The sequence below is a fragment of the Rhincodon typus genome, chromosome 15, assembly GCF_021869965.1.
Source record: "Rhincodon typus isolate 14 chromosome 15, sRhiTyp1.1, whole genome shotgun sequence".
Taxonomy (NCBI): Eukaryota; Metazoa; Chordata; class Chondrichthyes; order Orectolobiformes; family Rhincodontidae; genus Rhincodon; species Rhincodon typus.
Genome location: NC_063346.1, coordinates 45,134,533 through 45,159,555, shown reverse-complemented (window position 1 = coordinate 45,159,555; position 25,023 = coordinate 45,134,533). Strand labels below are relative to the sequence as shown.

The following is a 25,023-nucleotide window of genomic DNA, read 5'->3' as shown; positions in this document are numbered from 1 at the left end:
GTTGGACCAAAGAGTCTGTTTCTGTGCTACATGACACTGTGACTAAATGATTTAGAGACTTGATCTTAAATCCCATCATGGAGGCTTAGGCATTTAAACTCAATTAAACAAATTGAAATGAAAGGATAATGTTGATAATAGTTACCATGAAACTAACAGATTGTTGTAAAAATTCATCTGGTTCAATAATGTTTTTAGGGAAGGAAATCTGCTATCTTCCAGGGCTGTGACTCTAGATGCACAGAAATGTAATTGACTCTTGCCTGACAACTTAAATGGGTTATCAATCCACTCAGTTACATTTGTTACCATCTTCTCAAGGGCGGTTGGGGATACGCAGTAAATATTGGCCTTAGCAGTAATACAAGCATTTGGAAATGAATGAAAAATCTCAATCTTGATTGATAAACAATTTTGTTCCACTGGATTGTGCAGAATGCTCTTTATTTGTCTGTTCTGGAATTTCTGCTAATTTCAGACCACTCCTTGGACGACATGTCCATCCTGGGCCTCCTCCATTGCCACAACGATGCCACCTGAAGGTTGCAGGAACAGCACCTCATATTTCGCTTGGGAACCCTGCAGCCCAATGGTATCAATGTGGACTTCACAAGCTTCAAAATCTCCCCGCCCCCAACTGCATCCCAAAACCAGCCCAGCTCATCCCCGTCTCCCTAACCTGTCCGTCCTCTCTCCCACCTATCCACTCCTCCCACGCCAACCCCCACCCCCACCTTCTACCTACCAGCCTCATCCCCACCTCCTTGACCTGTCTGTCTTCCCTTGACTGACCAACCCCCACCCTAACTCTCCACCTACACTCACCTTTATTGGCTCTATCCCCGCCTCCTTGACCTGTCCGTCTCCTCTCCACCTATCTGCTCCTTTATCCATCTTCCATCCGCCTTCCCCCTCTCTCTATTTATTTCAGAATCCCCTTCCCCTCCCCCATTTCTGAAGAAGGGTCCAGACCTGAAATGTCAGCTTTCCTGCTCCTCTGATGCTGCTTGGCCTGCTGTGTTCATCTAGCTCTACACCTTGTTATCTCAGATTGTCCAGCATCAACAGTTCCTACTATCCCAGAGGGACGCTTAATTTGTTTCGCTGTTTTTAGGTTCGATTAGAGCAATGTACTTTGGAAGAGTTGAAGAACTCGAAAGGACCATCAGATTTTGGTATAATTTCTCCAGAAATGTTGAAACAAGCTGAAGAATGCCTGAAAATTTGGATGAAGCAAATTGAGCAGGTCAGGAATGGGGATTTTTTTTAGCACTTACAGATTGCAGCCCTTTTTACGCAGGCATCAATAAAAACAGGACCAGCCTGAGGGTTTTTGCACCCTAGGTCAATTATAGCTTTGGCACAGCCCTCCCCTTATGTTCACCATAAAGAAAAATGAGAACCCTAGAGAAAAAAACGTTGCTATCATTTACTTGGCATTTGAAAGGGTGAATTTGGCACCCCTTAAAACCTGATGGCCGAGTTGAAAATCTAGTTCACTTGTATGGTTGGATCAGCCCTGAGTGAGAAATTGTACTGACTTACAACTAGAAGATGTTTTTTGGGCCAGATTCAATATGTCAGAATGTCAGGAGGACCAAATGGGAAGTGCGTTGAGCCACAAATGTAAAATGCCTCTTGCTAATTTCTCCAGCTCGGGAAATGTGGTGCGTTGTGACCTGACACGTACTTTAGACTTCAGTTCGCTATTTAAAAGCCTGCTTCTAGTATAACTTTGCATTATGTTGCTATTTTCATTCAAGTTGGTGGGTCCGTGAAATTTGTGGAAAATGTGCCAGGTAAGTTCCTTCAGATTTGTCAATTTTAAGGAAATGATTAGATGAAAACTAGACAAATATGTCAATATATAAACTTTCAGTAAGTTGAGTTGTTATTTCTTTATCAGTCCTGGACTGTTAGGTTCCCTACAAAAATACAATATGGAACACACAATCAACAACTATCTGCAGTAAACCAAACTGTAATGAGTACTAAAATGTCCTTTTGTGTGGGTGGTTTGAACGTGGAATAACTTATGCTGCTAATAATCTTTTCATCTCAGGTACTTACTGAAAGTGAACAGGTGCGGAAGGAGGCTGATGACATTGGACCACGAGTCGAGCTGGAATATTGGAAGCACCGTCTGACGAGGTTCAATTACCTGAGCCAAGAGATTCAACGAGGAGATATTAAAACCATTCTTGGAATTCTCACAGCTGCTAAATCAAAGCTGTTGAAGGTCTGAAGAAAAACATTCTTACCCATTTAGGAATTTCGCTCATGTACAATTATTAAAAATTTTACTGGACATATTTCAGTTCTATGCAGAGTTTAATGTCAATGAATGTAACAAAGAGCTTCTGGTATTGTTTTGGCATTTTACTTAGGTTTGTCAGGCAACAAACATGTTAGGGTTTTCTTTGCAAGTTCTAAAACCACATTGTCTCTCTGAGAGTATTTCCTCAGCCACAGAAAGTAGGTAATTCAGGAGAATAAATGTCAAAATTTTCTCTGTTTTGGATGAGAGGGAAATATCTAATAGTTTCCAGACTGTGATTTATAAATTTATATCCCTTCTTGAAAATAGATATTGTCATACAATCATACAAAACAAAAGAGGCCCTTCAGCAGCCCCCTACTGTACTCCCCGTACACTCACAACTGTGTGGCCAAATTTCATCCAGACACTATGTACAAGTTTGCTGACGACACCACCGTTGTAGGCCAGGTATCAAACAATGACAAGTCAGAATACAGGAAGGAGGCAGAATGCTTGGTGTTGTGATGCAGAGATAACAATCTCTCCCTCAATGTCAGCAAAACTAAAAAACAAATCATTGCCTTCAGGAAGAAAGGAGGAGGACACACCCCTATCTACATCAGTGGAACTGAAGTAGAGAGGATCGAGAGCGTCAAGTTCCTAGGAGTGACGATAACCAACAATCTGTCCTGGTCATCCCATGTAGATGCAATGGTCAAGAAGTCACAACAACGCCTCTTCTTCCTCAGGAAACTTAGAAAATTCGACACGTCCATAAGGACCCTCACCAATTTTTACATTGCACCATAGAAAGCATTCTATCTGGGTGCATCACAGTTTGGTACAACAACTGCTCTGCCCAGGACCGTAAGAAACTACAGAAAGTTGTGAACACAGCCCAGACCATCAAGCAAGCCAACCTCCCATCCATGAACTCCATTGACACTTCTTGTTGCTGTGGAAAGGCAGTCAACACGATCAAAGACCCCTCCCACCCTGGTCAAACTCTCTTCCAACCTCTTCTGTCAGGCAAAAGATACAGAAGCTTAAACACACATACCAATAGCTTCTTCCCCGTGATTATTAGTCTGCTGAATAGACCTCTCTAATTTCAAATCCAATGTTGATTTTGCTTTTGTGCATCTCCTGTGCAGCTGTAACCTTGTATGCCTTGCTCTGTCTAAACACCCTATGATCTGAATGTCCTTGGATGTTATCATCTGCCTGTACTGCACACAAAACAAAACTTTTCACCGTACTTATGTACATGTGACAACAATAAATCAAATCAAATCAAATCATTGAGTCTGTACCAGCAAATAAACTAATCTAAACTTACACTAGTCCCACTTTCCAGCACTTGGCCCATAGCATTGAATGTTATGACAGTTTAAGTGCTCATCCAAGTAATTTATAAAGTTTGTGAGGTTTTCCACCTCAACTCCCTCCCAGGAAGTGCATTCCAGGTTCTCTCTGTTCCTCTTACCATTCATTTGAATATTCCCTTGTCTTGTTACTACTTCCAAAGTTGTTCATCTCACACTTACCAGTGTTAAATTCCATCTACCACAGATGTGGTGTCTGATTTCTTTCAGCTGATGCTGATGAGCTTTTCCAGGAATTTTTTTGTTACTGATTCCCCACACCCCTCCCCCCTGCCGCCGCTACCACCACCACCTCCTTTTCCCTTGCCTCAACCTTATTGCTATGTGTTGTCCAACCAGGAGCATGGAGCTCCTGACAGCATCCTGAAGGCACAAACGCATCCACTACATCAATGTGGCTACTCGTGGAGCAGAAGAGAGTATTTAGCCTGAGAAAACTTAACATCCAAACAACAAAGTAATTCAAGAAAAGTGCCTGCTAGATATTAATTTGTTTTGAAATAAATACATCTTTAATATTTTTTGGTTTTCTCGTAATAAAATAGTAGTCCTTATGGCCATTTGTAGATAGTTTTGGAAGGAAATTTAGAGTTTTGAGATCTTTTAAAAATAATTGTTGTCCTTAAACCTCAAACAGTTAATTCAATTAGTGTTATTTGTTGTTGTGATATACCAATGAGTGCAATTAATGTTTTTATTAAAACAGTGCATGCCAAAAGCTGCTTCTGTTCTGTCAATATTTTGTCACTTGATGAGCATTAGACACTTTGCATTAACAGCTAGCTCTGAAAAAATTCCTGGCCGTATGGATGTTCTTTGTATGTCAAGTTATGAACTTACAAATCTGCTGATGTTCTCTCAGATATATTTTTGACTTATAATACATGCAATGAAGTTGAGACAATGCTTTGAATTAAATTGAGTTCAAGTAAATATTTTACAAAATAATATGGATGAGTTAATTTGGAAAACATCTGAATAACTTATTGCAGACCTGGAAGGAATTGGATAAATGCCTTACAGATGTATCTAATGAAGCCAAAGATAATGTGAAATATCTCAACACGCTGGATCGATTCTGTGACCCTCTCTATAACAGTGACCCAGTGAGTACTTTTTTCCACTTTCAGAGGATTGCCAATCACAATCAGTTTGCCAATCCACTTCTTCATTTTTTATTAAGAAAGAGCTCTGGATTTCTGACAAGAGATTGTAATCAGGACTCGTTCAGAAATGCAGAACATACTTTAATTCTGACAAGTATCTTTTGGAGCAGGATAGTCTGAAGAAGGCAAACCACACCCCCGATTTCACAGTTGCCACATTCTCTGATTTAAATGTCCACAGATAGGAGCTGTCAAAGTGGCTGTGAAAGGGTCAAGGTGCCATATAAGCAAGGCCAAAGCACAAGTTGGGAAAGGGACCAAGTAAGTCATGGAATATTTAGGGTAGATCAAGGTGGTTGGGAGATAGGGATGATGTTAGGGTCCTAGGGGGCTGGGACAGGGTTGGAATTGGGCCATGGGGGGAAGAGGGGGTTGTCGATTCAGGGTCTGAGGGAGATGTAGTTGGGAGTGTGTGTGATAATTTGGGATGTCAATGTAATAGTTACTCAGGAGTTAGGCCAGGTTTTTATTTGTCCAACTTTTCCAAAGTAACTGTTTACTTAACATCTGTGGAGCCTCCAAAATTTTTGCTTTTAAATGGATACTTCCAGAGAATTCCTGGGGAACTTGGATTCTTAAATTTCTCTGTTAATTCCCTCGTGGCTTTCTACACCAGGGATTCTGCAGGGTCCTGATGTGCAATTTCCAATTCCGTTGCAGAATTGACTATCTGACTGTTGGAAAGTAAGAAAATGTGAAATATTGAAAGTCTATTCAGAAGTTAATGACCATTCTCCCTTAATCCAGATTGGAATGCTTAAAGCTATTCCAGGACTTATGAATGCTATCAGGATGATACATACAATTTCCATGTACTACAATACATCTGAAAAGATGACTTCTCTATTTACCAAGGTAAAGTTATTTTTTGCAAGTATTTGTTGGGGTTTTCTACAATAATGTCACTAGTATTATGGTTAAAAATAATAAAATCCCAATTCTCTTGCACCTGTTTTTGGTTACCTTACAAGAGCACAGTGATAAGTGACTTGAAATAGGATTTATATCTAATCCTGGAACAGTTTGGTAGAACACCACACTTAGTGTTTATGGATGATTTAAAAAAAAGATTGAGGGAGCTGTGGATAGTGAATATAAGTGAGGATATAACAGGATATAGATAGGCTTGAAACTTAGAAGGAGAAATGGCAGATGGAATTTAATTTGGATGAATGTAAGGTGATACATTTTGGAAGGTCTAATGCAGGAGGGAAGTGTACAGTAAATGGCAGAACTCTTAGTAGCATCAACATACGGAGGGACCTAGGTGTACAGATCCACAGCTCTCTGAAAGTGGTAACACAAGTGGATAAGGTGGTCAATAAGGCACACAGCATGCTTGCTTTCATTGGTCAGCATAGGGCATAAAAATTGGCAAGACATGTTGCAACTGTAAAGAAATTTAGTTAGAATATTGTATGCAGTTCCGGTCACCACATTACCAGAAGGATGTGGAGGCTTTGGAGAAGGTACAGAAAAGGTTTACCAGGATGTTGCCTTGTTTGGAGGATATTAGCTGTGAGGAGAGATTGGGCAAACTTGATTTGTTTTCACTTGAACATCAGAGCCTGAGGAGCATCCTGATCGAAGTTTACAAAATTGAGTGGTATGGATTGATTGGATAGTTGGAGTCTTTTTCCTAGGGAGAAAGGTCAATTACGAGGGGACATAGGTTTAAGGTAAATTTAAACGAGATGTGAGAAGCAAGTTTTTAACACAGCGGGTGGTAACTGCCTGGAATGCGCTGCTACAGGTGGTGGTAGAAGCATATACAATAACAATGTTTAACAGACATCTTGACAGATGCATAAATAGGCTGGGAGTAGAAAGATACAAGCTGCAGAGCGACAAGAGTTTTTTAGTTTTGAAAGATGTGTGTTGGCGCAGGCTTGGTGGGTTGATGGGCTTGTACCCATGCTGTTCTTTGTTCTCTGTAGCATCTAGACAGAGAAAGTCACATGCTTATCTTTTGGGTTGTGCATCTTCATCGGACCTGGAAACAAGACCAGGAAGGACCAGCACAGGAAAGGTTAATCTGGCAGAAAGTAAATTGACGAAACTGAAAATGAAGAAACTGTTTAATAGGTAGCCTGCTTCAGTAAGAATCATATTTGGAGTCATACAACCACATAAGAGGCCATTTGGCCAATTTGTGATTGCTATCTTTCAAAGAGTTATCAACTTTGTCCAATCCCTATGCTGTTCCCCTATTTGTTTTCCAAATTTATTATTTTTGTTTTATCAAGTTACTACTGAAGTTTTCAGACAGTGCATTACACTTCAATTTGCTGTGTAAAAGAAATTTCTGCTCCTTTCTCCTCTGGTTCTTAATATCGTTGCAGTCTGTTTACCAAACTCCTCTGAGTGAAAAATTTATCCCACCTAAATAACTGTAACCTTTTTAATTTTGAGCATCACTATTAAATCTCCGAATAATTTTCTGAGAAATAGAGTATTTGAAAGAAAATACACAGTTTAATTATTTCAGCAGTGAAAACATTGACGTATGTAATTTGTAAAAGAGCAAATATTGGGTGGGATTTTCCGATTGAAGAAGTGTTATGTTTGGGCACATGTGCAAAAGTAAATCTCTTAAAAATCATCTCCACATGTGATCTCTCTCCGTATCACCCTGCCCTTCTGGGTTTCAATGTGGTGGGTTTAGTTTCTTTGGATCTTTTGGAAAACCTATTAATAATAAATTAAAAAAAACACTAGATACTGTCTTAGCTCTTAATTCGGCATTGAACAGATAGGGAACATATTTCCTGTCCTGTCGCCCACTTGCCAGAGTCACCAAGGTTGGTGCACAGTGGGGAGAGCAAGCTGAGAAGGTTTTGGTCAGAAAAATTGAAATGCTTCAACAAGCCCAAGTAAGAGGCTGCCATTCAAAATACATTCTCTGAATGGATGCCATACTGCTTGACAGGTGATTGCCACATTCTTGAAAGACACTTCATCTGTCTAGCAGTTCACTTACCTTCAGCTGCACTTTCCTGCTGTCAGTCCTCACCCAGGTATGATATAACACCAGCTGTTACCTCCTTGGCTGCATTTGCCTCCCTAGGGCAATGGCGATAAACAACAAGATACACTTGGAAGGAGGTTATTTCTGCTCCCCTCCCCAAGCTCCAGAAGTAAAAGCAGAGAATCAGTTCTCCTGGTGTGTCTGAAAACTGGTGCATCAGGAAATGCAGGCTGTCATAGCAGTTTGCTGCTGATATTTGCCAACCCCTATAGTAAGACCTCATATGCAATGAAGAAGATGGATATGAATTCTAAGTAGGCTGAGAAGGTGTCTGCCTTTGAAGGGACACCAGCAGATAGCACTCCAGGTCTCTGCTATATACCAATCTTGAGTTCTTTCTTCTCCAGGAAGCAGAGATGTATTTGTCAGCAGTAACCTGTTTGGATAGGAGAGCAGCGCAACATTTTGCAAAGTGATTGTGAGGTATAGGAACAGGGGTAGGCCATACAGCATTCGATATGATGATGGCTGATCATCCAACTCAGTACCCTGTTCCCATTTTCTCCCTATATCCCGTGATCCTTTTAGCTCTAAGAACTATATTGAACCCCTTCTTCAAAATGTTCATGTTATGGCCTCAACCACTTTCTGTGGTGGTGAATTCCACAGGCTCACCACTCTCTCTGAGTGAAGAAATTTCTCCTCATCTCAGTTCTAAATGGCCTACCTGTATCCTTAGATTGTTGCCCCTGTTTCTGGACTGCCCGGTCAGCGAGAACATCCTTCCTGCTTTCACCCTGTCTAGTCATAGTGTCATAGATCCATACAACATGGAAACAGACCCTTTGGTCCAACTCGTCCATGCCGACTGTGTTTCCAAACTGAACTAGTCCCACTTGCCTGTATTTGGCCCATACCCCTCCAAACCTTTCCTATTCATGTACTTATCCAAATATCTTTTAAATGTTGTAACTGTACCTGCATTCAACACTTTTTCTGGCAGTTCATTCCCACATGAACTACTGTCTGTGTAAAAGAGTTGCCCCTCATGCCCTTTTTTAAATCTTTCTCCTCTTATCTTAAAGATATGCCCCCTAGTTTTGAACTGTCCCACCCTAGGGAAAAGGATTGCTATTCACCTCATCTATGCCCCTCATAATTTTTAAAATCTCTATAAGGTCACCACTCCTGCATCCCAGTGAAAAAAGTCCCAGCCTATCCAGCTTATTTTTATAACTCCTGGCAACATCCTGATAAATCTTTTATGAACCGTCTCTAATTTAACAATATCCTTCCTAAAGCAGGCTGACCAGAACTGCACACAGCACTTCAGAGGAGGCCTCACCAGCGTCCTGTACAACTTCAACATGACATCCCAACTCCCAAACTCAAAGGTCTGAGCAACGAAAGCAAGCATGTTAGAATTTTGCAGGTTTCTATGAGGTACCCCTTTACTCTTCTAAACCCCAGCGAATATAATCCTAACTGAGCCAGTGTATCTTCCTTACATCAGAACTGCCTTCCCAGGAATCAGTCTGGTAAACCTATGTTGCACTTCCTCCAAAGTCAGAACATCCTTTGTCAGATAAGGAGATCAAAACTGCACACGATACTCCAGGTGTGGTTTCACCAAGGCCCTGTATAATTGTGCCAAGACATCCCTGTTCCCTGTACTCAAATCGTCTCTATATCAAGGCCAACATGCCATTTGCCTTCTTCACTGCCTGCTGCACCTATATGCTTACTTTCAGCGTCTGGTATATTAAGACTTCCAGGTCTCATTGCACCTCCCTATTTCTATCACCAGTCAGATAATAATCTACCTTCCCGCTTTTGCTACCAAAGTGGATAACATTTATTCACATTATACTTCAGCTGCCTCGCAGTTGTGCACTCACTCATCTTGTCCACATCAGACTGAAGCAGCTCTGCATCCTCCTCACAGTTCACCCTCCAACTCAAATTCAGACATCATCAGCTACTGTGGAATTAGAATTGATTTTTTTAACCCATGGATTATAACCCTGTGTTATTACCTTGGCACTCCACCTCCACCTGTCCAAAATTCTACCAGCTACAACAGTGGGATTTGAACCTGTGACTCTAAAGCATTAACCAGGGTCACTGGATTAACTTCCAATGACATTATCATGACACCACCACCATATCATATAGGTGTAAGAGGGCAATAGGATGAGGGTGAGTGTGAATGTTGTGTGCTCTCCTGGAGATGAATGGAATGAATAGAGCTACAAGATGGGTTGTACTATTTCTATTGTTCAAGAGAATACATGGAAAAAAAATCAACCTTTGGGGCTTGGCTGTTAAGTGTTCAGCCATGGTCATGCTATCCTGAGATCCTGGATTGCCTTGATGCACGAGTTTCAGGTTGGAATATCTGTCCTCATGCTGCTGGTTTCTTCAGCCTTTTGCATCGTTGCCTGTTAACTGTCTTTGGGAGAACATGCTTTATTGCAGCTCCTCTGATCTTGCAGCAGTACTTCCCGGATGTCCTTACCACACTGTGTTACCACAGCGTCAGAAATCCAAGTGCTGGTGAGCCATTGTCAGCATGCCATTGTCCCTTTTATTATTAATCCTTGTTTTGACAGAAAAGATGCATTATCCTATCCACCCTCCTTGACTGGCCAAGGATTCCAGAAGCTAATGCTGTAGCTCAGTCAAATAGCCTCAGTAAATCCAGTCCAGCATTCAGCGTGTTCCCAACCTTCCAATGGGGCCCCCCTTTGGCCAGGAATTAGATAAGGAAAATTCTATCATTGCCTTATGCTGCGTGGAAATTTGTTTGACTATTTTTTGACGGTGAAGGAACATGCATGTCAGGAGATGAGCTTGCTTTCAAAGATCTATTTAAAATTACATTTAGACCAATGCGTATTAAATATTGTTATTTCAGGTCACAAATCAGATGATAACTGCATGCAAGGCATACATTACCAATCATGGGACTGTTACTATATGGGATTTGACTCCAGACACTGCAGTTAACAAGCTGAGAGCCTGTATTAGGCTTAATCAGGTAATTGATTAGGATTAGGGGGAAATGTATTCAATCATAATGTTGTATTCGCCTTTAGTTTGATTTGCTACATCCAGTAGAAGTGTGTTTTTCTTCTCTGATTTTTCATTGATTGTTGGTTGCCTATGAAAATCAATAATCCCATTCTAAATTAGGGGAAAAAAAACTACTTGCTATTCTTTCACTTTTCTTGCATTGTGTGATTGCCCTCGTTCTCAAATTGTCTGTGGGCTGACTCCTGCATTTAGTTCTTTGGCTCAATTAGATACATTTATTGGATGATTTTCCTGGGTCTGCCCCTTGGTGTGTTAAGTTGACTGTGGGTAGCAAGCAATGGAACTTCCATTTTGATTTAGTCCTCTCACTCACCTCTCCCTTGCCTTTGATGGTCTGTGTCATCTTTAACAGGCTTTACACATAAATTAATCAATTGGAAAACATGCAATTTACTGGTGATGATCAATAGGTGGAAAAAAATACCATGGGTGATTCAATGATGAGGAAAAAAATAGCTTTGGAAAATTGAGAATCGTGGAGCATATCATTTGACACAGAACTTGTCCAGTTTGTTCTTCATTAATTTAGAAAGTAAAATAATGATTAATTTCAACAGTTTGAGAAGCAAGATTTATTTTAAAATCATGTAGACCAATTGGGCGTTATTTTGGATAGAGGGTCAAAACAAAAATAAATGATTGCAATATTATTGAGATTAGCTTGTTTGAAAGTCCAGGATTAGCATGAAACATTTTTTCGAATGGCTGCTTACCATAATTTGGCTTTTCTTGGAGATGTTAAATGAGAAACCTACAAATTTGATATTCCAAGTATACATTCCCTGCAATTTTGGAGCATTTGTGGGCTTCTCTCAGCCACTTCCACTGAAGATACTGTGGAATACTGTCTGGCATACAGCGGCATGTGTCGGATGGCTCAGGGACCAAGACAAAGACTGGACGGATTCTCAGTATTGGAGTTCCTGGTGCAGGAGGTCTCAAAGAGGAAGGATGTCCTGTGTTACGAGACTCAAGCAACTTACTATCTTGTCTCACCCTGCAGGAGCTAGTGTTGTTCTGCATGTCCTCATGCACTTTTCCAATTCCTCAGCCCAGCACCCCTAACTACAACCTATTTCTAAACACTCCTAATGAGACCAATAAGGTGTCCAATAATTCAACAGAAAACTTGCAGAATAAATGTTCCTTGAGTGTTGGTGCATTTTTGACAAAGTGTTCCAGAAGGTTTCCTGACATGTGTTCAAAGGCCCTTTTCACAGCTCCAGTAACAAGTGAACATGAAATGGTGAATAACCATTTGACTAGCACATGAAATCGACATAATGCCATGCTTACTTCCAAACATCTGGCCATGAGGAGTAGGTGTTAATTGAAGTGTTATGAACATAAGAATTAGGAGCAGAAATAGGCCATTTGTCTTCTTGAGCCTGCTCCACTATTCACTTAGATCACAGCTGATCTGATTACTCCACATTCCCACCTACTCCTGATAAACTTTTACCCCCTTGCTTATCAAAAATTTATCTACCTCTGCCTTAAAAATATTTAAAGATTCTGCTTCTGCTGCCTTTTGAAGAAGACGGTTCCAAAGACTCATGACCCTTTGTGATGAAAAAAATCTTCTTATCTGTTTAAAATGGGCAGCCTCTTTATTCTTAAACAGTGACACCTGGTTCTAGATCATTCCACAAGAGGAAACATCATTTCTACATGTGCACTGTGAAGCCACCTCAGAATCTTGTGTTTACATCAAATCGCCTCTTATCTTCTAAACTCTAATGGATGCTAGGCTAGCCTGTCTAACCTTCTGTCATATGACAACCCCTCATTCCAGGTATTGGTCTAGTAAACGTCTTCTGAATTGCTTCCTGTACATACTTAAATAAGGAAATTAATAATGTATACAGTATTCCAGATGTGGTGTACTAGTGCTGTCATAATTGAATCATAACCTTCCTACTTCTGTATTCAACTCTCCTTGCAATAAACAATAATATTCTATTAGCATTCCTAATTAATTGCTGTAGCCTGATACCAACGTTTTGAGATTCATGAACTAGGATGACCAGATCCTTCTGCTTCTCCATGCTCTGCAATTAGATAATATGCTTTTTTATTCTTCCTGCCAAAATGGAAAATTTCATATTATCTGATCTTTACCAATTCACTTAACTTATCTATTGCTTTGTAGGTCTCTTATGTCATCTTCACAACTTGCTTTCCTCTTACCTTTGTGTCATCAGAAGATTTAGCAAATATACCTTCATCCAAGTCATTGATATAAATTGTTTGAAGCCTCAGCACTGATCCCTCTGACACATCACTTGTTGACCTCTTGCCAACCAAAAATTGACCTATTTATGCTTGCTTTCCATTTTTTTTTGCAAGTTAACCAATCTTCTATCTGTTGCTGCCTATATCATTTATTTTCTGAAATAACCCTTGATGTGAAACTTTATCAAATGCCTTTTATCCATCAGTTGCCCTTCATCCACAGCACATGTTCCTGGTGTAATGTCATAACATATTACATAGAAGACTTGGCTTAGTAACAGGAGACAGAAGGTGGTGGTAGAAGGCTGTTTGTGTGACTGGAGTCTGGTGTGCAGTGTCTACCACATGGTTCAGTGCTAGCCCCCTTGTTGTTTGTAATATTCATAAATAAGAGATGATAATGTGGGAGGAATGATCAATAGTTTGCGAATGACATGATTATTGGGTTGTTGACAGTGAGGAATAAGGTATTAGGCTAAAGGAAGATATTGACAGATTGGGCAGATCAGTGGAGGATGGAATTTAACCTTGGTAAATGTGAGGTGATGCACTTTGGAAGAAGGAACAAGTCAAGGGAATATTCAATGAATGGCAAGACACTAGGAAGGTGCAAAGGGACCTTGGATGCTTGTCCTCAGATTCCTGAAGGTGGCAGAACAGATCAGTAGAGTAGTTAAGAACGCATATAGAATGCTTGCCTTTAACAGATGTGGAATAGGCTATAATAGGGAGGTCATGTTGGAACTTTGGTCAGGCCACAGCTGTAGAGCTGTGTGCAGTTTTGGTCACCACACAATAGAAGGATGTGATTTCACTGGAGGGAGTGCAAAGGAGGTTCACCAGAATGTTGTCTAGGATAGAGCATTCGGTTATAAAGAGAGGCTGGATAAACTAGGAATATTTTCTTTGGAGTAGAGTAGGTTGATAGGGGACCTGATAGAAGTGTATAAGATCATGAAGATCTTAGAAAGTAGTTGTTCCCTTTAGTTAAAGGTCAAAAACAAGGGGGTATAATTTTAAAGTTAAATGCAGAAGGTTTAGAGGTGATTAGAAGAAAAGCATTTTTCACCCAGAGAGTGGTGGGAATCAGGAATACACTGCCTGGAAGGGTAGTTGAGGTAGAAACTTCACAACCTTTATAAAGTACTTGGATGAACATTCAAGCCTGTGAGTCTCAAGTGGGAAAGTGGAGCGACTGTAGATAGTAGTATAGTTTTGGCAGCACAGACTTGATGGGTTGAAAGGCTTCTTCTATTCCGTGTGATTCCTCAGCTTGTCCTTGTCCTTTACCACCTGAAGACAAGCAGCTTCTATTCCCATATCAGGTGGGAGTCACTACTGACACTGGTTTGGGAATAGTTAGGCCCCCCCTTGGTCCCTTCTTCCTCTTGACCTTCTTCACCAGCTGCTACTCTTGGAATTGTCCTTCTGTTGACACCTCCTTCAATTACTTTGCCAAGAAGTAAGAGGTTTCAGGGACAGTGACATTTGACAGCCTTCTGCCTTGCACCTTTTACCCCTTATTGTCCCTCCCTGTGTCCTTTGTCCCATTCTTCACATTGAAGCTCTTGGAACGTGGATAGTTGCATGTTTATTATTCAGTCTGCATTCCCTTGGTTCATCTTTGCTACCTGTGCATAACAGAGGCATTTGGTATATGGGTAGTTCTATCGAGGTGGCCTATCATCTGACACAGGTTGCACTTAGTTGAGTTGCAATTCTTGATATGATGGTCTTCCTCCTTGTAATCCTAAAACATGAAGGCACTATAGTTGGCCACAATATAGCTAGTTTTGTTGCAGGAAGCAAACTCTGGGATGACCAACATAGACAAGAATGCTGGGTCTACCCTGATAGCAAAGCACAGAGGGTGGAGGGTTGCTTCCTTGCCATTTACATCAAAATCACCTTGACCTATTGTTTGCTGACCCAAACATGGAAGCAAGTCTTGATCTCTGTGCTGTTCTCCACCATGTTGATGTACCTGACAAGGAAGGTCAGCATATCTATGATGGGGATGGGAGGTGTGAAGGTGCACAGTTGCAGGATGGTTCCTTTATGATTGCAGCATAAACAGAGGCTTTATTTTAAGGATTGACAATGGTGCCAGTCTTCCTTTCTCCTAAAACATCGCAAGAAATTTTAAACTTGCAGTAAAGTTCTTGAAGGTCACATCTATGTAGCCAGTTCAGGAGAAGTCTTGTAGACATTACATATCTACAGCTTCAAATATGAGGCATTCTGAAGAAGATATCGTTGATAGATGTACTTCTTTCAGTATCTTCCATTACTACCGTTACACTGGTGTGCAGCCTCTGGTTTGGCAAAATTGGCCCGCCATGATCTATTTCAAAAAACTTTTGTGTAACTCAAAGCTGATAATTCTGACAAATTCAAAGTATTGCAGCCAACTAATTGGGACAGTGCAGTGGCTCAGTGGTTAGCACTGCTGCCTCATAGCACCAGGAACCTGGCTTTGATCCCAGCCTCTGGCCACTGTCTGTGTGGAGTTTGCACATTCTCCCAGTGTCTGCATGCGTTTTCCTCCGGGTGCTCTGGTTTCCTCTCACAGTCCAAAGATGTGCAGGTTAAGTGAATTGGCCATGCTAAATTGCCCATAGTGTTCTGGGATGTGCTGGCTAGGTGGATTAGCCATGGAAATGCAGTGTTACAGGGATAGGCTAGGGAGGTGGGTCTGGGTGGAATGCTGTTTGGAGGGGCAGTATTGATTGGATGGACCGGTTGGCTGCTTCCACACTGTAGGGATTCTATGAATTGTGAAGTCAGAATGAAATTCAAATTTATTGTTCTGGACATCAATATGCATCACAGGTTGTCAACCAAGTACTCTCGATGTAACTGTTGGATTCCACTGTGTAAATCTTGGTGTGGCAATAACAACTGCTTGTCCTTTTTCTTACAATGTTAGGAATATCAGGCTTGTTATAATATGACCAAGCAAAAGATGGAGGAGAATCAAAAGGAAAAACCATTTGAGTTTAGCGAAATGTATACCTTTGGGAAGTTTGACACATTTGAGAAACGACTTAAAAAGATTATTGAGATGCTTGAGACTATTAATATTTACTCCAGCCTGGAAGAATCCACTATTGAAGGGTCTGAAGAATTGGCAAACAAATTTCAGGTCAGAACTATAACTACGTGTCAAACTCAAAATAATTTTTATCTCATCTCAATTTGTCTGGGTTTATACACCAATATAATTTCTGTTTATTGCCACATTACAATTGCAAGTATTTGGAAGGAAACTGAGAATTAGAGGTTTGCCACTATTGTGTTTTTAGAATTTATAATACCATTTTGTGGGTACCTTGGATGTTGGGAGTTATATAAGGGACAGTCTGGAATATATTTTGTATCTCATTGTAATGATATTTTGAGCGTAAGTTTGGTACACTAGATTTACATTCCAGTTGAATGAGTTTGTTTTGATAGCCCAGTTCACTTTATGTCTTTCTTATATTGCAGGTTATTGTGTCTGGAATGAAAAAGCAAAATTATAATATCCTGGACCACAAAAAGACTGTTTTTGATGTGGATTATATGCATTTTACTACTCAGATCAGTGACTTGCATGTTTGTATTCATTTAAAGATTTGAATGGAAAAATCTTATAGTTTTTAGCTTTATTTGAAAGTGGTCTTAGGACTGCATTAGATAACCCCCGTTTACTTTTTAAAACTGATTTTGAATGAATCTGGGGCAGACTGTTGGGATGAATATCTCTTGTTTTGAACATTCATAACATTTCCAGGTGAAATGTGTCCCTGAAGAACAAGTATATAGCACTATCTGTCCTTAATATCCTAATTGTCAGTGCAACTCTCACAGGATATAAGAGTGACCTGTGAATAAAACTAAAATATTACATTAATAATTTAGAATCCATTCTAAAATGTAGAAAGCATTTCACTCAATATCTATTCCTAACCTGACTTATCAATGTATCATCCTGGCATTTGGTGCACAAAATAGGAAAGCATTAATGGAGGAAGAACTTTGACTCTGAAAGATTTGTGTCATTATTATGAAAGTTTCTTTGCACTCTAAAGAAAATTGAAAAAAGAAAAATTTACTATTGCAAGCTATTGTCAGTGGTCAAATCAGCTGGTGTAGCAACTTTCCTATTAACGTGTTTCACTGCTTAATATAACCTTCAATCATATGTAGCAGTTCTGGTGGTCGAATGAAAACAATTATTTGGAGACCTGTTTGTCAAAGTAAACACCATGTGAATGGTTATTGCTCACCGATGAAAAGTGGGCGTTGCTGGCTAGGCCTCCATTTGTTGCCAATAAAGGAATTACCTTCAAGAAGTTGGTGGTGAGTGTATCTGCTAGCCTTGATCTTCTAGGTGGTGGAGTTTGCAAGTTTGGAAGGTGCTGTCGCAGTTGCTGTGGAGTTGCTGTGTATTAGATTACACACACTCCTACCACTGTGCATTGGTGGTACAGGAAATGAATATTTAAGGTGATGAGTAGCATTCCAGCCAAGTGGACTGCTTTGTCTTGAGTGCTCTTGGAGATGCATTCATCCATGGAAATGGAGACTATTCCATCACATTCCTGACTTATGCCTCGCAAGATGGTGTACAGGCTTTGGGGTGAGTTACTTTACAGAGAATTCCAAGTAGACTAATGATGGCTGGTTCAGTTCAGTTCCTGGTCAACAGTATGCCACAGAATGTTAATAGTAGGGATTTATCAATGTTAATGCCATTGAATGTCTTTGGTACAATTGCTAGAATGTTGTCAGGGCCCATAGCCTTTGAAGTATCTAGAGCCTCCAGTTGTCTCTTTATATCACATGGAGAGAATTGAATTGGCTGAAAGTTAGCATCTGTGATGCTAGGGATCTTGGGCCGAGGTCCTGAGATAGATAATCCACTCGCCACTCTGACTGAAAGTGGATGCAAATGCATTAGCATTATTTGTTACACTGATGTGCTGGATCTGCCATCATTGTAGATAAGAACATTGGTGGAGTCACCTTCTCCACTGAATTGTTTAGCTGTTCACCACCATTCACAATTAGATGTGCCAGGACTGCCGAGGTTCGGTCTGATTTGCTAGTTGTGGGATTGCTTAGATACCTATCTTTTGCAAGCTGCTCACACAGCTTGAATGTTCTGGCTATTTGTTTACACGACATTGATCAATGCATCCCCAGGACATATGAATAGAACACTGACATGCAGCAAAGTTGTCTTCAGCTCCCTGCTGGCAAGGAAGTTCAAGTGGACCATGGGAAACAACATACAGAAACAGCAAAAGCAAGAGGAGACTTTTCTCAGTGCACTTCCACTTGGCCTCCTTTTCCATGAAATCTCCCTATAGTTGTTCCTGTTCACAACATAAAACCATTCAAATAACTTGTATATAAAGAAATGTTTAATGTATTTTACCCTGGTTGTTGTAACATTCTGATTTCCCAGTGGACAAAGCCGTGATCAGAAAGGCACACTCAGATGTATGCTTTGTAGTCGGTGATACACTGATTTACAACTGTGGGAATGTGGGCTTTATGTTGGGATCTGGGGTCTCAGGGTGTTTGGGCATACGTTTTCATTTGGCTTTAGGCTTGTTCCTTAACTAAATTGTGGCTGTATCCTGCCAACATTGGCCTCTCTGGCAGCCAGGTGCTCCTCATCTTCCAGCTTCTCTTCCTCCTTGTTAGAAGGTGACAAGTGATTTGCACTTTTGTGCTGCTAAAACTCCATTCCTCTCTGCAGCAGCATTTTGTTCCAGAGACAACAGACAACTATCAATGTGGAGATTCTGGCTCGTGCTTACTGAAGGGTGCCCCAGATGTTTAAGGCATTTGATTCACATTTTCAGAAAGTTAATGACTTTTAATGGTGTATTTCATTCCAAATATTAGAGTTGATTTTTCTCTGTAGCTACACTATATGCTACATTCTGTGCCATTACCCTAATATACTTTACTTATGTAAGGTATGATTTGAATGGTTAGCATGCCAAACAATACTTTTACTGTATCGAGGTACAATAATAAATCAAATCAAAATCACTTATTGACAAGTGTCCTTCAGGTTTCATCAGCCACATTCTTGGAGGGTAGGGATATCTTTAAGAAGTCACCTGCTCAGATTATATGGAGGCATAAATATCTGTGGTAGACTAGACTAGTGTAGGTTATAATAGTTATGAGATCTTCCACATGTATAAGTAATAAACTTATAGCAGTTACAAATGATATGCGTGTTGAGGGAATGGAATCCCTTTCATTTGATGAATTTTGTTGGATTATCAAGGTACCTCGATTGCACATGAGTGCAGACAATGAACCATTGAACCCTACTGCAGAAAGGCAAGAGCTTTTTGTGCCTGACTGCCAATATTAGTGTTAGAGTGCATGTGTTATACAGAGTGGCATTTATGGGGATGGATGTTATAAATGTATGTTTTTGGAGGTTGGGGCAAGTAGTATAGATCAGCTGGCTAGGCTTTGCACATGCCTCTGAGTTCACCCCCGTAATAGAGGATGGATGGGTGGGCACTGAATTTGGAAGCCCACACACAATGTGTAAATAAATAATTAAGGGTCAATAGAGATCATTAAAAGGCATCTCGAGAGGGTTGGACTTGCTTGTTCAGTCTAATGGCAGTGTTTTATGGGTGAATGACCAATTGGCTAACTGCTGAGTTTTCTGCCATAGAAGAAGGGGCAAGCACATCACCCCATAATTATCTGTCCCTGGTGTCGGTGAATTAGGAAGTAGACCTTCAGGCTACAGATTATGGCCAACGGATGTTCCCAGTTGACTCGTGAAAGGAGTTGGAAGTGAAGACTTTTAGGGCTATGGTAACTTTGAAAGGCAGTGTTTTGTATGCCCACTCAATCCTCTTAGCAGGAGGTCTTCTGTCAAGAGGCTAAAAAATATCCAACACCTGTTGATGTGAGAGCGTGATTCTCCTGAAGCAACTGTTGCTCAAATATGTTGATGCAGCTGATCCTCTCAACACTTGTTTACATGTTTTCTGGGTATTTCTTCATTCAAACGACAGCTCTGTGTCCTTGCTGTCAGTCCTGTGGAGTGGCATGTGGCTGCTGAAAAGTCAGCAGTTATTGCTGCTTCTGGTCTCTTTGCCATTTCTCCTGCTCCTCATAAACCTCTCCCATTCTGCAATGAAAGCGGACAGCATCTGAGCTTACAGTAAGGTAACTAACGGGCAATCAAAGTCAAATGGTTTCAAACACATTGCTCATGTTCTGTATATCCGAAAGATTGTACTCTCCCAATTTGCTGTGAATACAAGCCTTTTTCATTGGTATTTTCTGTTTAAGAACTTTCCAGTCTAATGTAAGATTAAAGCTGATAAATACACAAAGATTATGAAGTAAGGATTCATTATCCCTCAGGCATCAAACTACGAAAACAACATCTACATGGAATTAAACTTGTAGCACTCATCTGGGTGAGGAAATCATTTGTAGGTCTCTCCCTTTCTCCACGAGGCCTCTTTCCCACAGAGATAACACACCTTCCTCCACAGAGCGTCCTTTCTACCCCTCAAGCTCCCCTACTTGATGCCCTGACTTGCTGTCAACACCTGGAGGCCATTTTACACTGTAGAATGCCAGTTTGATAATCAATGACATTCCAGTGTACCCTCGCTTTACCAAGCTTAGGGAGATTCGTAAAGATCAGGAAATCTGTGCCTTGGCAATTAAATCTAGAATAAAAGGTTTATTTGCCACTTAATTGCTATATGACATTTAAATATCTGACCTAGCTCCTTCAAGGAAATTTCCCGCTCTCTGTATGCCTGTTAAATGTAGAAGAGAATGGGAACTTCTTGGGTTTCCCACATGCTGCTATTTTTCAGAGCTTTAACCTCCACATGTAACCCAGTCAATCCAACCCTAACCACCTCCCTCCTCCAAAAGCCCCTGCCTCATGCAGAGAAAATCAAACTGTAATTGCCTAGTATGTGTACTGATGTGTGATTATTTACAATGTCCATGTTACATTTTGGGTTTTTAATCAAGATCATTTTCTTGTTCTGCTTCTCAGACCACTCGCCTAGATAGGTGCTAATGATATTGACAGATCAGTATCCCATATCTAAAAAGAAGAAATTTTCACATATTTCAGTTGAGTAGCTGTTAAACTCAAGTTCCAGTGAATTGGCACGAGACAAGTTTAACAGCAATATCAGTGCTGTCTACTTTTACCAGCAGTTGTAGCAACAATAGAGAATGCTCTGAAAAGCATTTAAGATGAATTATCTTACAGTCCAGGGTGTAAGTTATTTGCTTAACATCTAGCTAATTTCAGCATGTGCAGGATTTGATCAAAAATCCCGTGTGGTCTGTCCCCAAATTCAGTCACCACCAAGCATGGTCTGGTAGATGATGTGGTTGTTTGTTGTGTCTTGCTTGGAGAAGTAAATGACGTGGGTGTACAAAAGAAATATGTTAAAAGTACAATGTAGAAAAGTGTACAGATTATAACAACATTCTTACATATAATTTGACAGACTGAAATAAAACAGCTCCTGGATACCACTCTTGACAGTATATCAAGCACTCAGAAGGCCTTGTCATTTTTGGTGAAGTTTGAGAAGTAAGTCTGAATGTGTCACTGCATATATACTGGTGTCTTTGAAAAATCTGTATCCTTCTATGTTTCTTTTAGAAGTGCTGTAAACATCACATTTTATTTAATAAATGCTTCTCAATTGGCGAGTACTGTGGGGATTTGTTTTTAGCACTTTCTAGCCTGATGATGCATAGTATAAAGAATTTCACAATCACAGATTTAGAAGCGGTGTTGTACTAAGCTCAAGCTGGAGTAACAAAGCTATCTGGTGTCTTTGTTCCTGAACTACAAAATTCTGTCTTTGACAGATTGATTGATGTGCACTGACATCGCTTCTACTTCTTAATATTTTTTTCGACAAAATCCTTTGCACATTGCACTCAGACCCTGCAGTGATAATAAGCCACAGCTAACTCAAAGAAAAGACTACTGTGATTGACCTCGTTCAGTAATGACTGATGATGTATTCTATTCAAACATGTGATCATCATCTGTGTCTTTCAGGCTTGGAATACCATATCTGGGAATTGATAAGCAATTTCAAAAACTTCTGTATAGTTATAATAAAGATATCGATCTTGTATCCCTAATTTACACAAAACAGAAGGCTGATCCTCCAATGCCACGTGACTTTCCTCCAATAGCTGGAAAAATAATTTGGGCTCGGCAGCTCTTCAGACGTATTCAGGAGCCCATGTTGCTGTTTGAGCAGAGGACTGGTGTCCTCCAGACTGATGATGCAAAGAGGATCATCCACAGCTATAACAAATTAGCCAGAGTTTTGATGGGGTATGAAGTACTTTACCATAGAGCATGGATGCAACAGGTAACATATATATCTTGTAACGTATGCTGAATGTAGTCCCTTTGGTCCTGTGTATGCTGTTCAAATTTACATATACAGCATTTGTATTTGGTCTTACCTGTTGAATAATTACCATTCTGACATAGGAGTTTTAAACAACTTAGGGTTCCTTGACAAATATTAAGTTGTAATCAGAACACAGAAACAGAAATAAATCTTTTAGTCCTTTGAGCCATAATGATTGACCTGTACCTCACGCATTTTATTACTTAATCTTATACCTCTTGATTTCTTTACCGTTAAAACTCTAATTGTCCTTTGATCCAAAGCCTTTCTGGGAAGAGAGTTCGATATTCTTACTGCCCTTTGTATGAGAAAGTGCTTCTATATTTTTCTTCAGAACAGTTTAGCTATAGTTTTAACTTCATGTCCACTTGTTGTTGACTCCCCAAGTAAAGGAAATTGTTTTGCTTGGCTGATTGAGACCTGAAATCAGCTGACATTTTAGATGAGTTTCATGTGGAGTTTTCTCCTGCAAGGCCAATCAACTTATCTCATACTGTCATCACCCATCTCATTAGCTAAATACCTCCTCTCCAAAGTGCTTTGTTCATCCTGTTCTCCTACTCATAGAAGTTCTTGCTACTGCCATGTCATCCCTGACGCTGCTACAATCTTTGAACCTAGCTGTGCACACGATCAAGCAGTGCAGATGGAGTTGCCCTTTACTGTGCATGTAATGGGAGAGCAACCACAAATCAACATTTTTCAGGGCACAGATGGCATGGCTGACACTTGATTGCATGAACAACTGCATATTCTTATATCTATCACTGTTTATATACCAGGCCATACAGCTTATCTGTCCTTGGCTCAATCTCATTTTACAATCCTGTCTAAGTCAATGCAACCCTATTCCATTGTCTAACATCTTATCATTGTTCAATGTGGGACCATCACAGACAAGAAAGCCTTCAAATGTTCTGAAGCATTGACTTTATTCAGCTTTGGCAAACTGGATTAAAAAAAACTAACAGAAGCCATAATTTCCTCTTGAAACAGAAACAGACTGTTTGCCGTTAGAGCAACAACAAATTCACAATCAATGAATGATCACTGCACTCAGCTCACATCTACTGGAACCAGTTTCAGTTAAGTCCTGTCTGACTTGTAGCATCTGAAGCTGCTCTATATCATGCAGAAGGTGATGTTCCTCCTGCTCAATGTCCTTAACCTCCTCCTCGGAAGACTGCTATCACTCTTCCAGGCCAAAGCCTACTTTATGGGCTGTGACACTCATCTTATCACGGGGAAATGAGATGAGTTAGTGTGATCTGGCACAGTTGCATTTGTATTAACCTTATTCCATTTGTTCATTGAGGATTGAGAGCTCACACAAGTCCCAATGGCTCTTTGGAATGATACAGTTGCATACTTCCACCTGTCCCCTTGATGACCTCTGGGATACAATAGCTACCCACTCTTCCATGTCACATTTTCACTTCAGCAGCTGGCATAGGTCTATGACAGTGTCTGGGACATTCTCCATCTGCAGCGACACTGCACTCCACTCTTCTAGATCAACTGGCATCGTGGACAATCGTCTCACCTTGTACCCCTTGTACATGCTGAAGGGACCCTCCCTTGTGATCCCATCATGTAGATGCTATTCAGCAGCTGCTGGAGGTTGCTGCTGGTTCTGGGCTTCCAGGAGCAGTTGGTCCTCTTCTATTTTATTGTTGCATCACAGCGACAGCAATGATAATGTCTGCTGTGGCTGGATCAGTCATGTTTGCAATGAACCTATGTTGCAATGAGCCTTTCCACTGCTTGGATCATAAAAAAACGTCCCTACTATTGTGGGCAGTCAACATTCTCATCACTCAAATGACAGATGGACATGGAACACACTGACAAGGAGGGCCATAGGATACCTCTGTTTGGAGCTTTAATGTAGGGCCTTATTCCAATGACTGTAGCACTAGTCATGTCACAAAGAAACAGTACAATGTACCACATGAGTACTGAGACCTTGTCCTCTGAGCCAAGTCATCAAGAAAAATATCGTTTCATCTAAGAACGTTAGCAGATATTTGTGAATATATTATGAGAGGGAATCAGTTCCATGCCCCTGTGCAGCTTATGAGGTCTTGCCTTATCTTTGTGCTTTCTGGCCCTCAGGTACAACTTTTAAAGCTATCTTTAATTACTTCAGCTTCACACAGCTGACTATCTTCAATCTGGTGAAAATTGCTTGTGACCAGCATTTGCACCCAACACAGTTGCACACTACATGCATTTCATATGCATGATGAATTGATTACAGATGACTTCAACTTGTACTGTGTAAGTGCCTGCTCAATACACATGCCCCTTGAAGTCTCTCACGTTGCACACAAGTGGAGCCTGTGTGCTGAAACAGAAAGAAAAGCTGACCCCATCCACTCAGTGTGTGGTCACAGCTTGCAATTAGGAGTCACTGGAATATGGAAGGCTACATAGGTCCTGCTTAGCAGAGTGA

The 25,023-nt window shown here is 40.5% G+C and overlaps 1 protein-coding gene across 1 annotated transcript in view; it reads left to right on the top strand.

Annotated features, from left to right (window-relative positions):
* Positions 1–25,023, top strand: part of LOC109919602 (dynein axonemal heavy chain 5-like) — a 251,683-nt gene that overhangs the window by 46,787 nt on the left and 179,873 nt on the right. Inside the window, exons 6-14 of the mRNA XM_048605989.1 lie at positions 1,115–1,246; positions 2,063–2,239; positions 4,638–4,751; positions 5,559–5,666; positions 10,697–10,819; positions 16,040–16,255; positions 16,600–16,707; positions 21,636–21,721; positions 22,202–22,523. Of these exons, the coding sequence (XP_048461946.1) occupies positions 1,115–1,246; positions 2,063–2,239; positions 4,638–4,751; positions 5,559–5,666; positions 10,697–10,819; positions 16,040–16,255; positions 16,600–16,707; positions 21,636–21,721; positions 22,202–22,523 (1,386 nt within the window). The remainder of the gene's footprint in view (positions 1–1,114; positions 1,247–2,062; positions 2,240–4,637; positions 4,752–5,558; positions 5,667–10,696; positions 10,820–16,039; positions 16,256–16,599; positions 16,708–21,635; positions 21,722–22,201; positions 22,524–25,023) is intronic.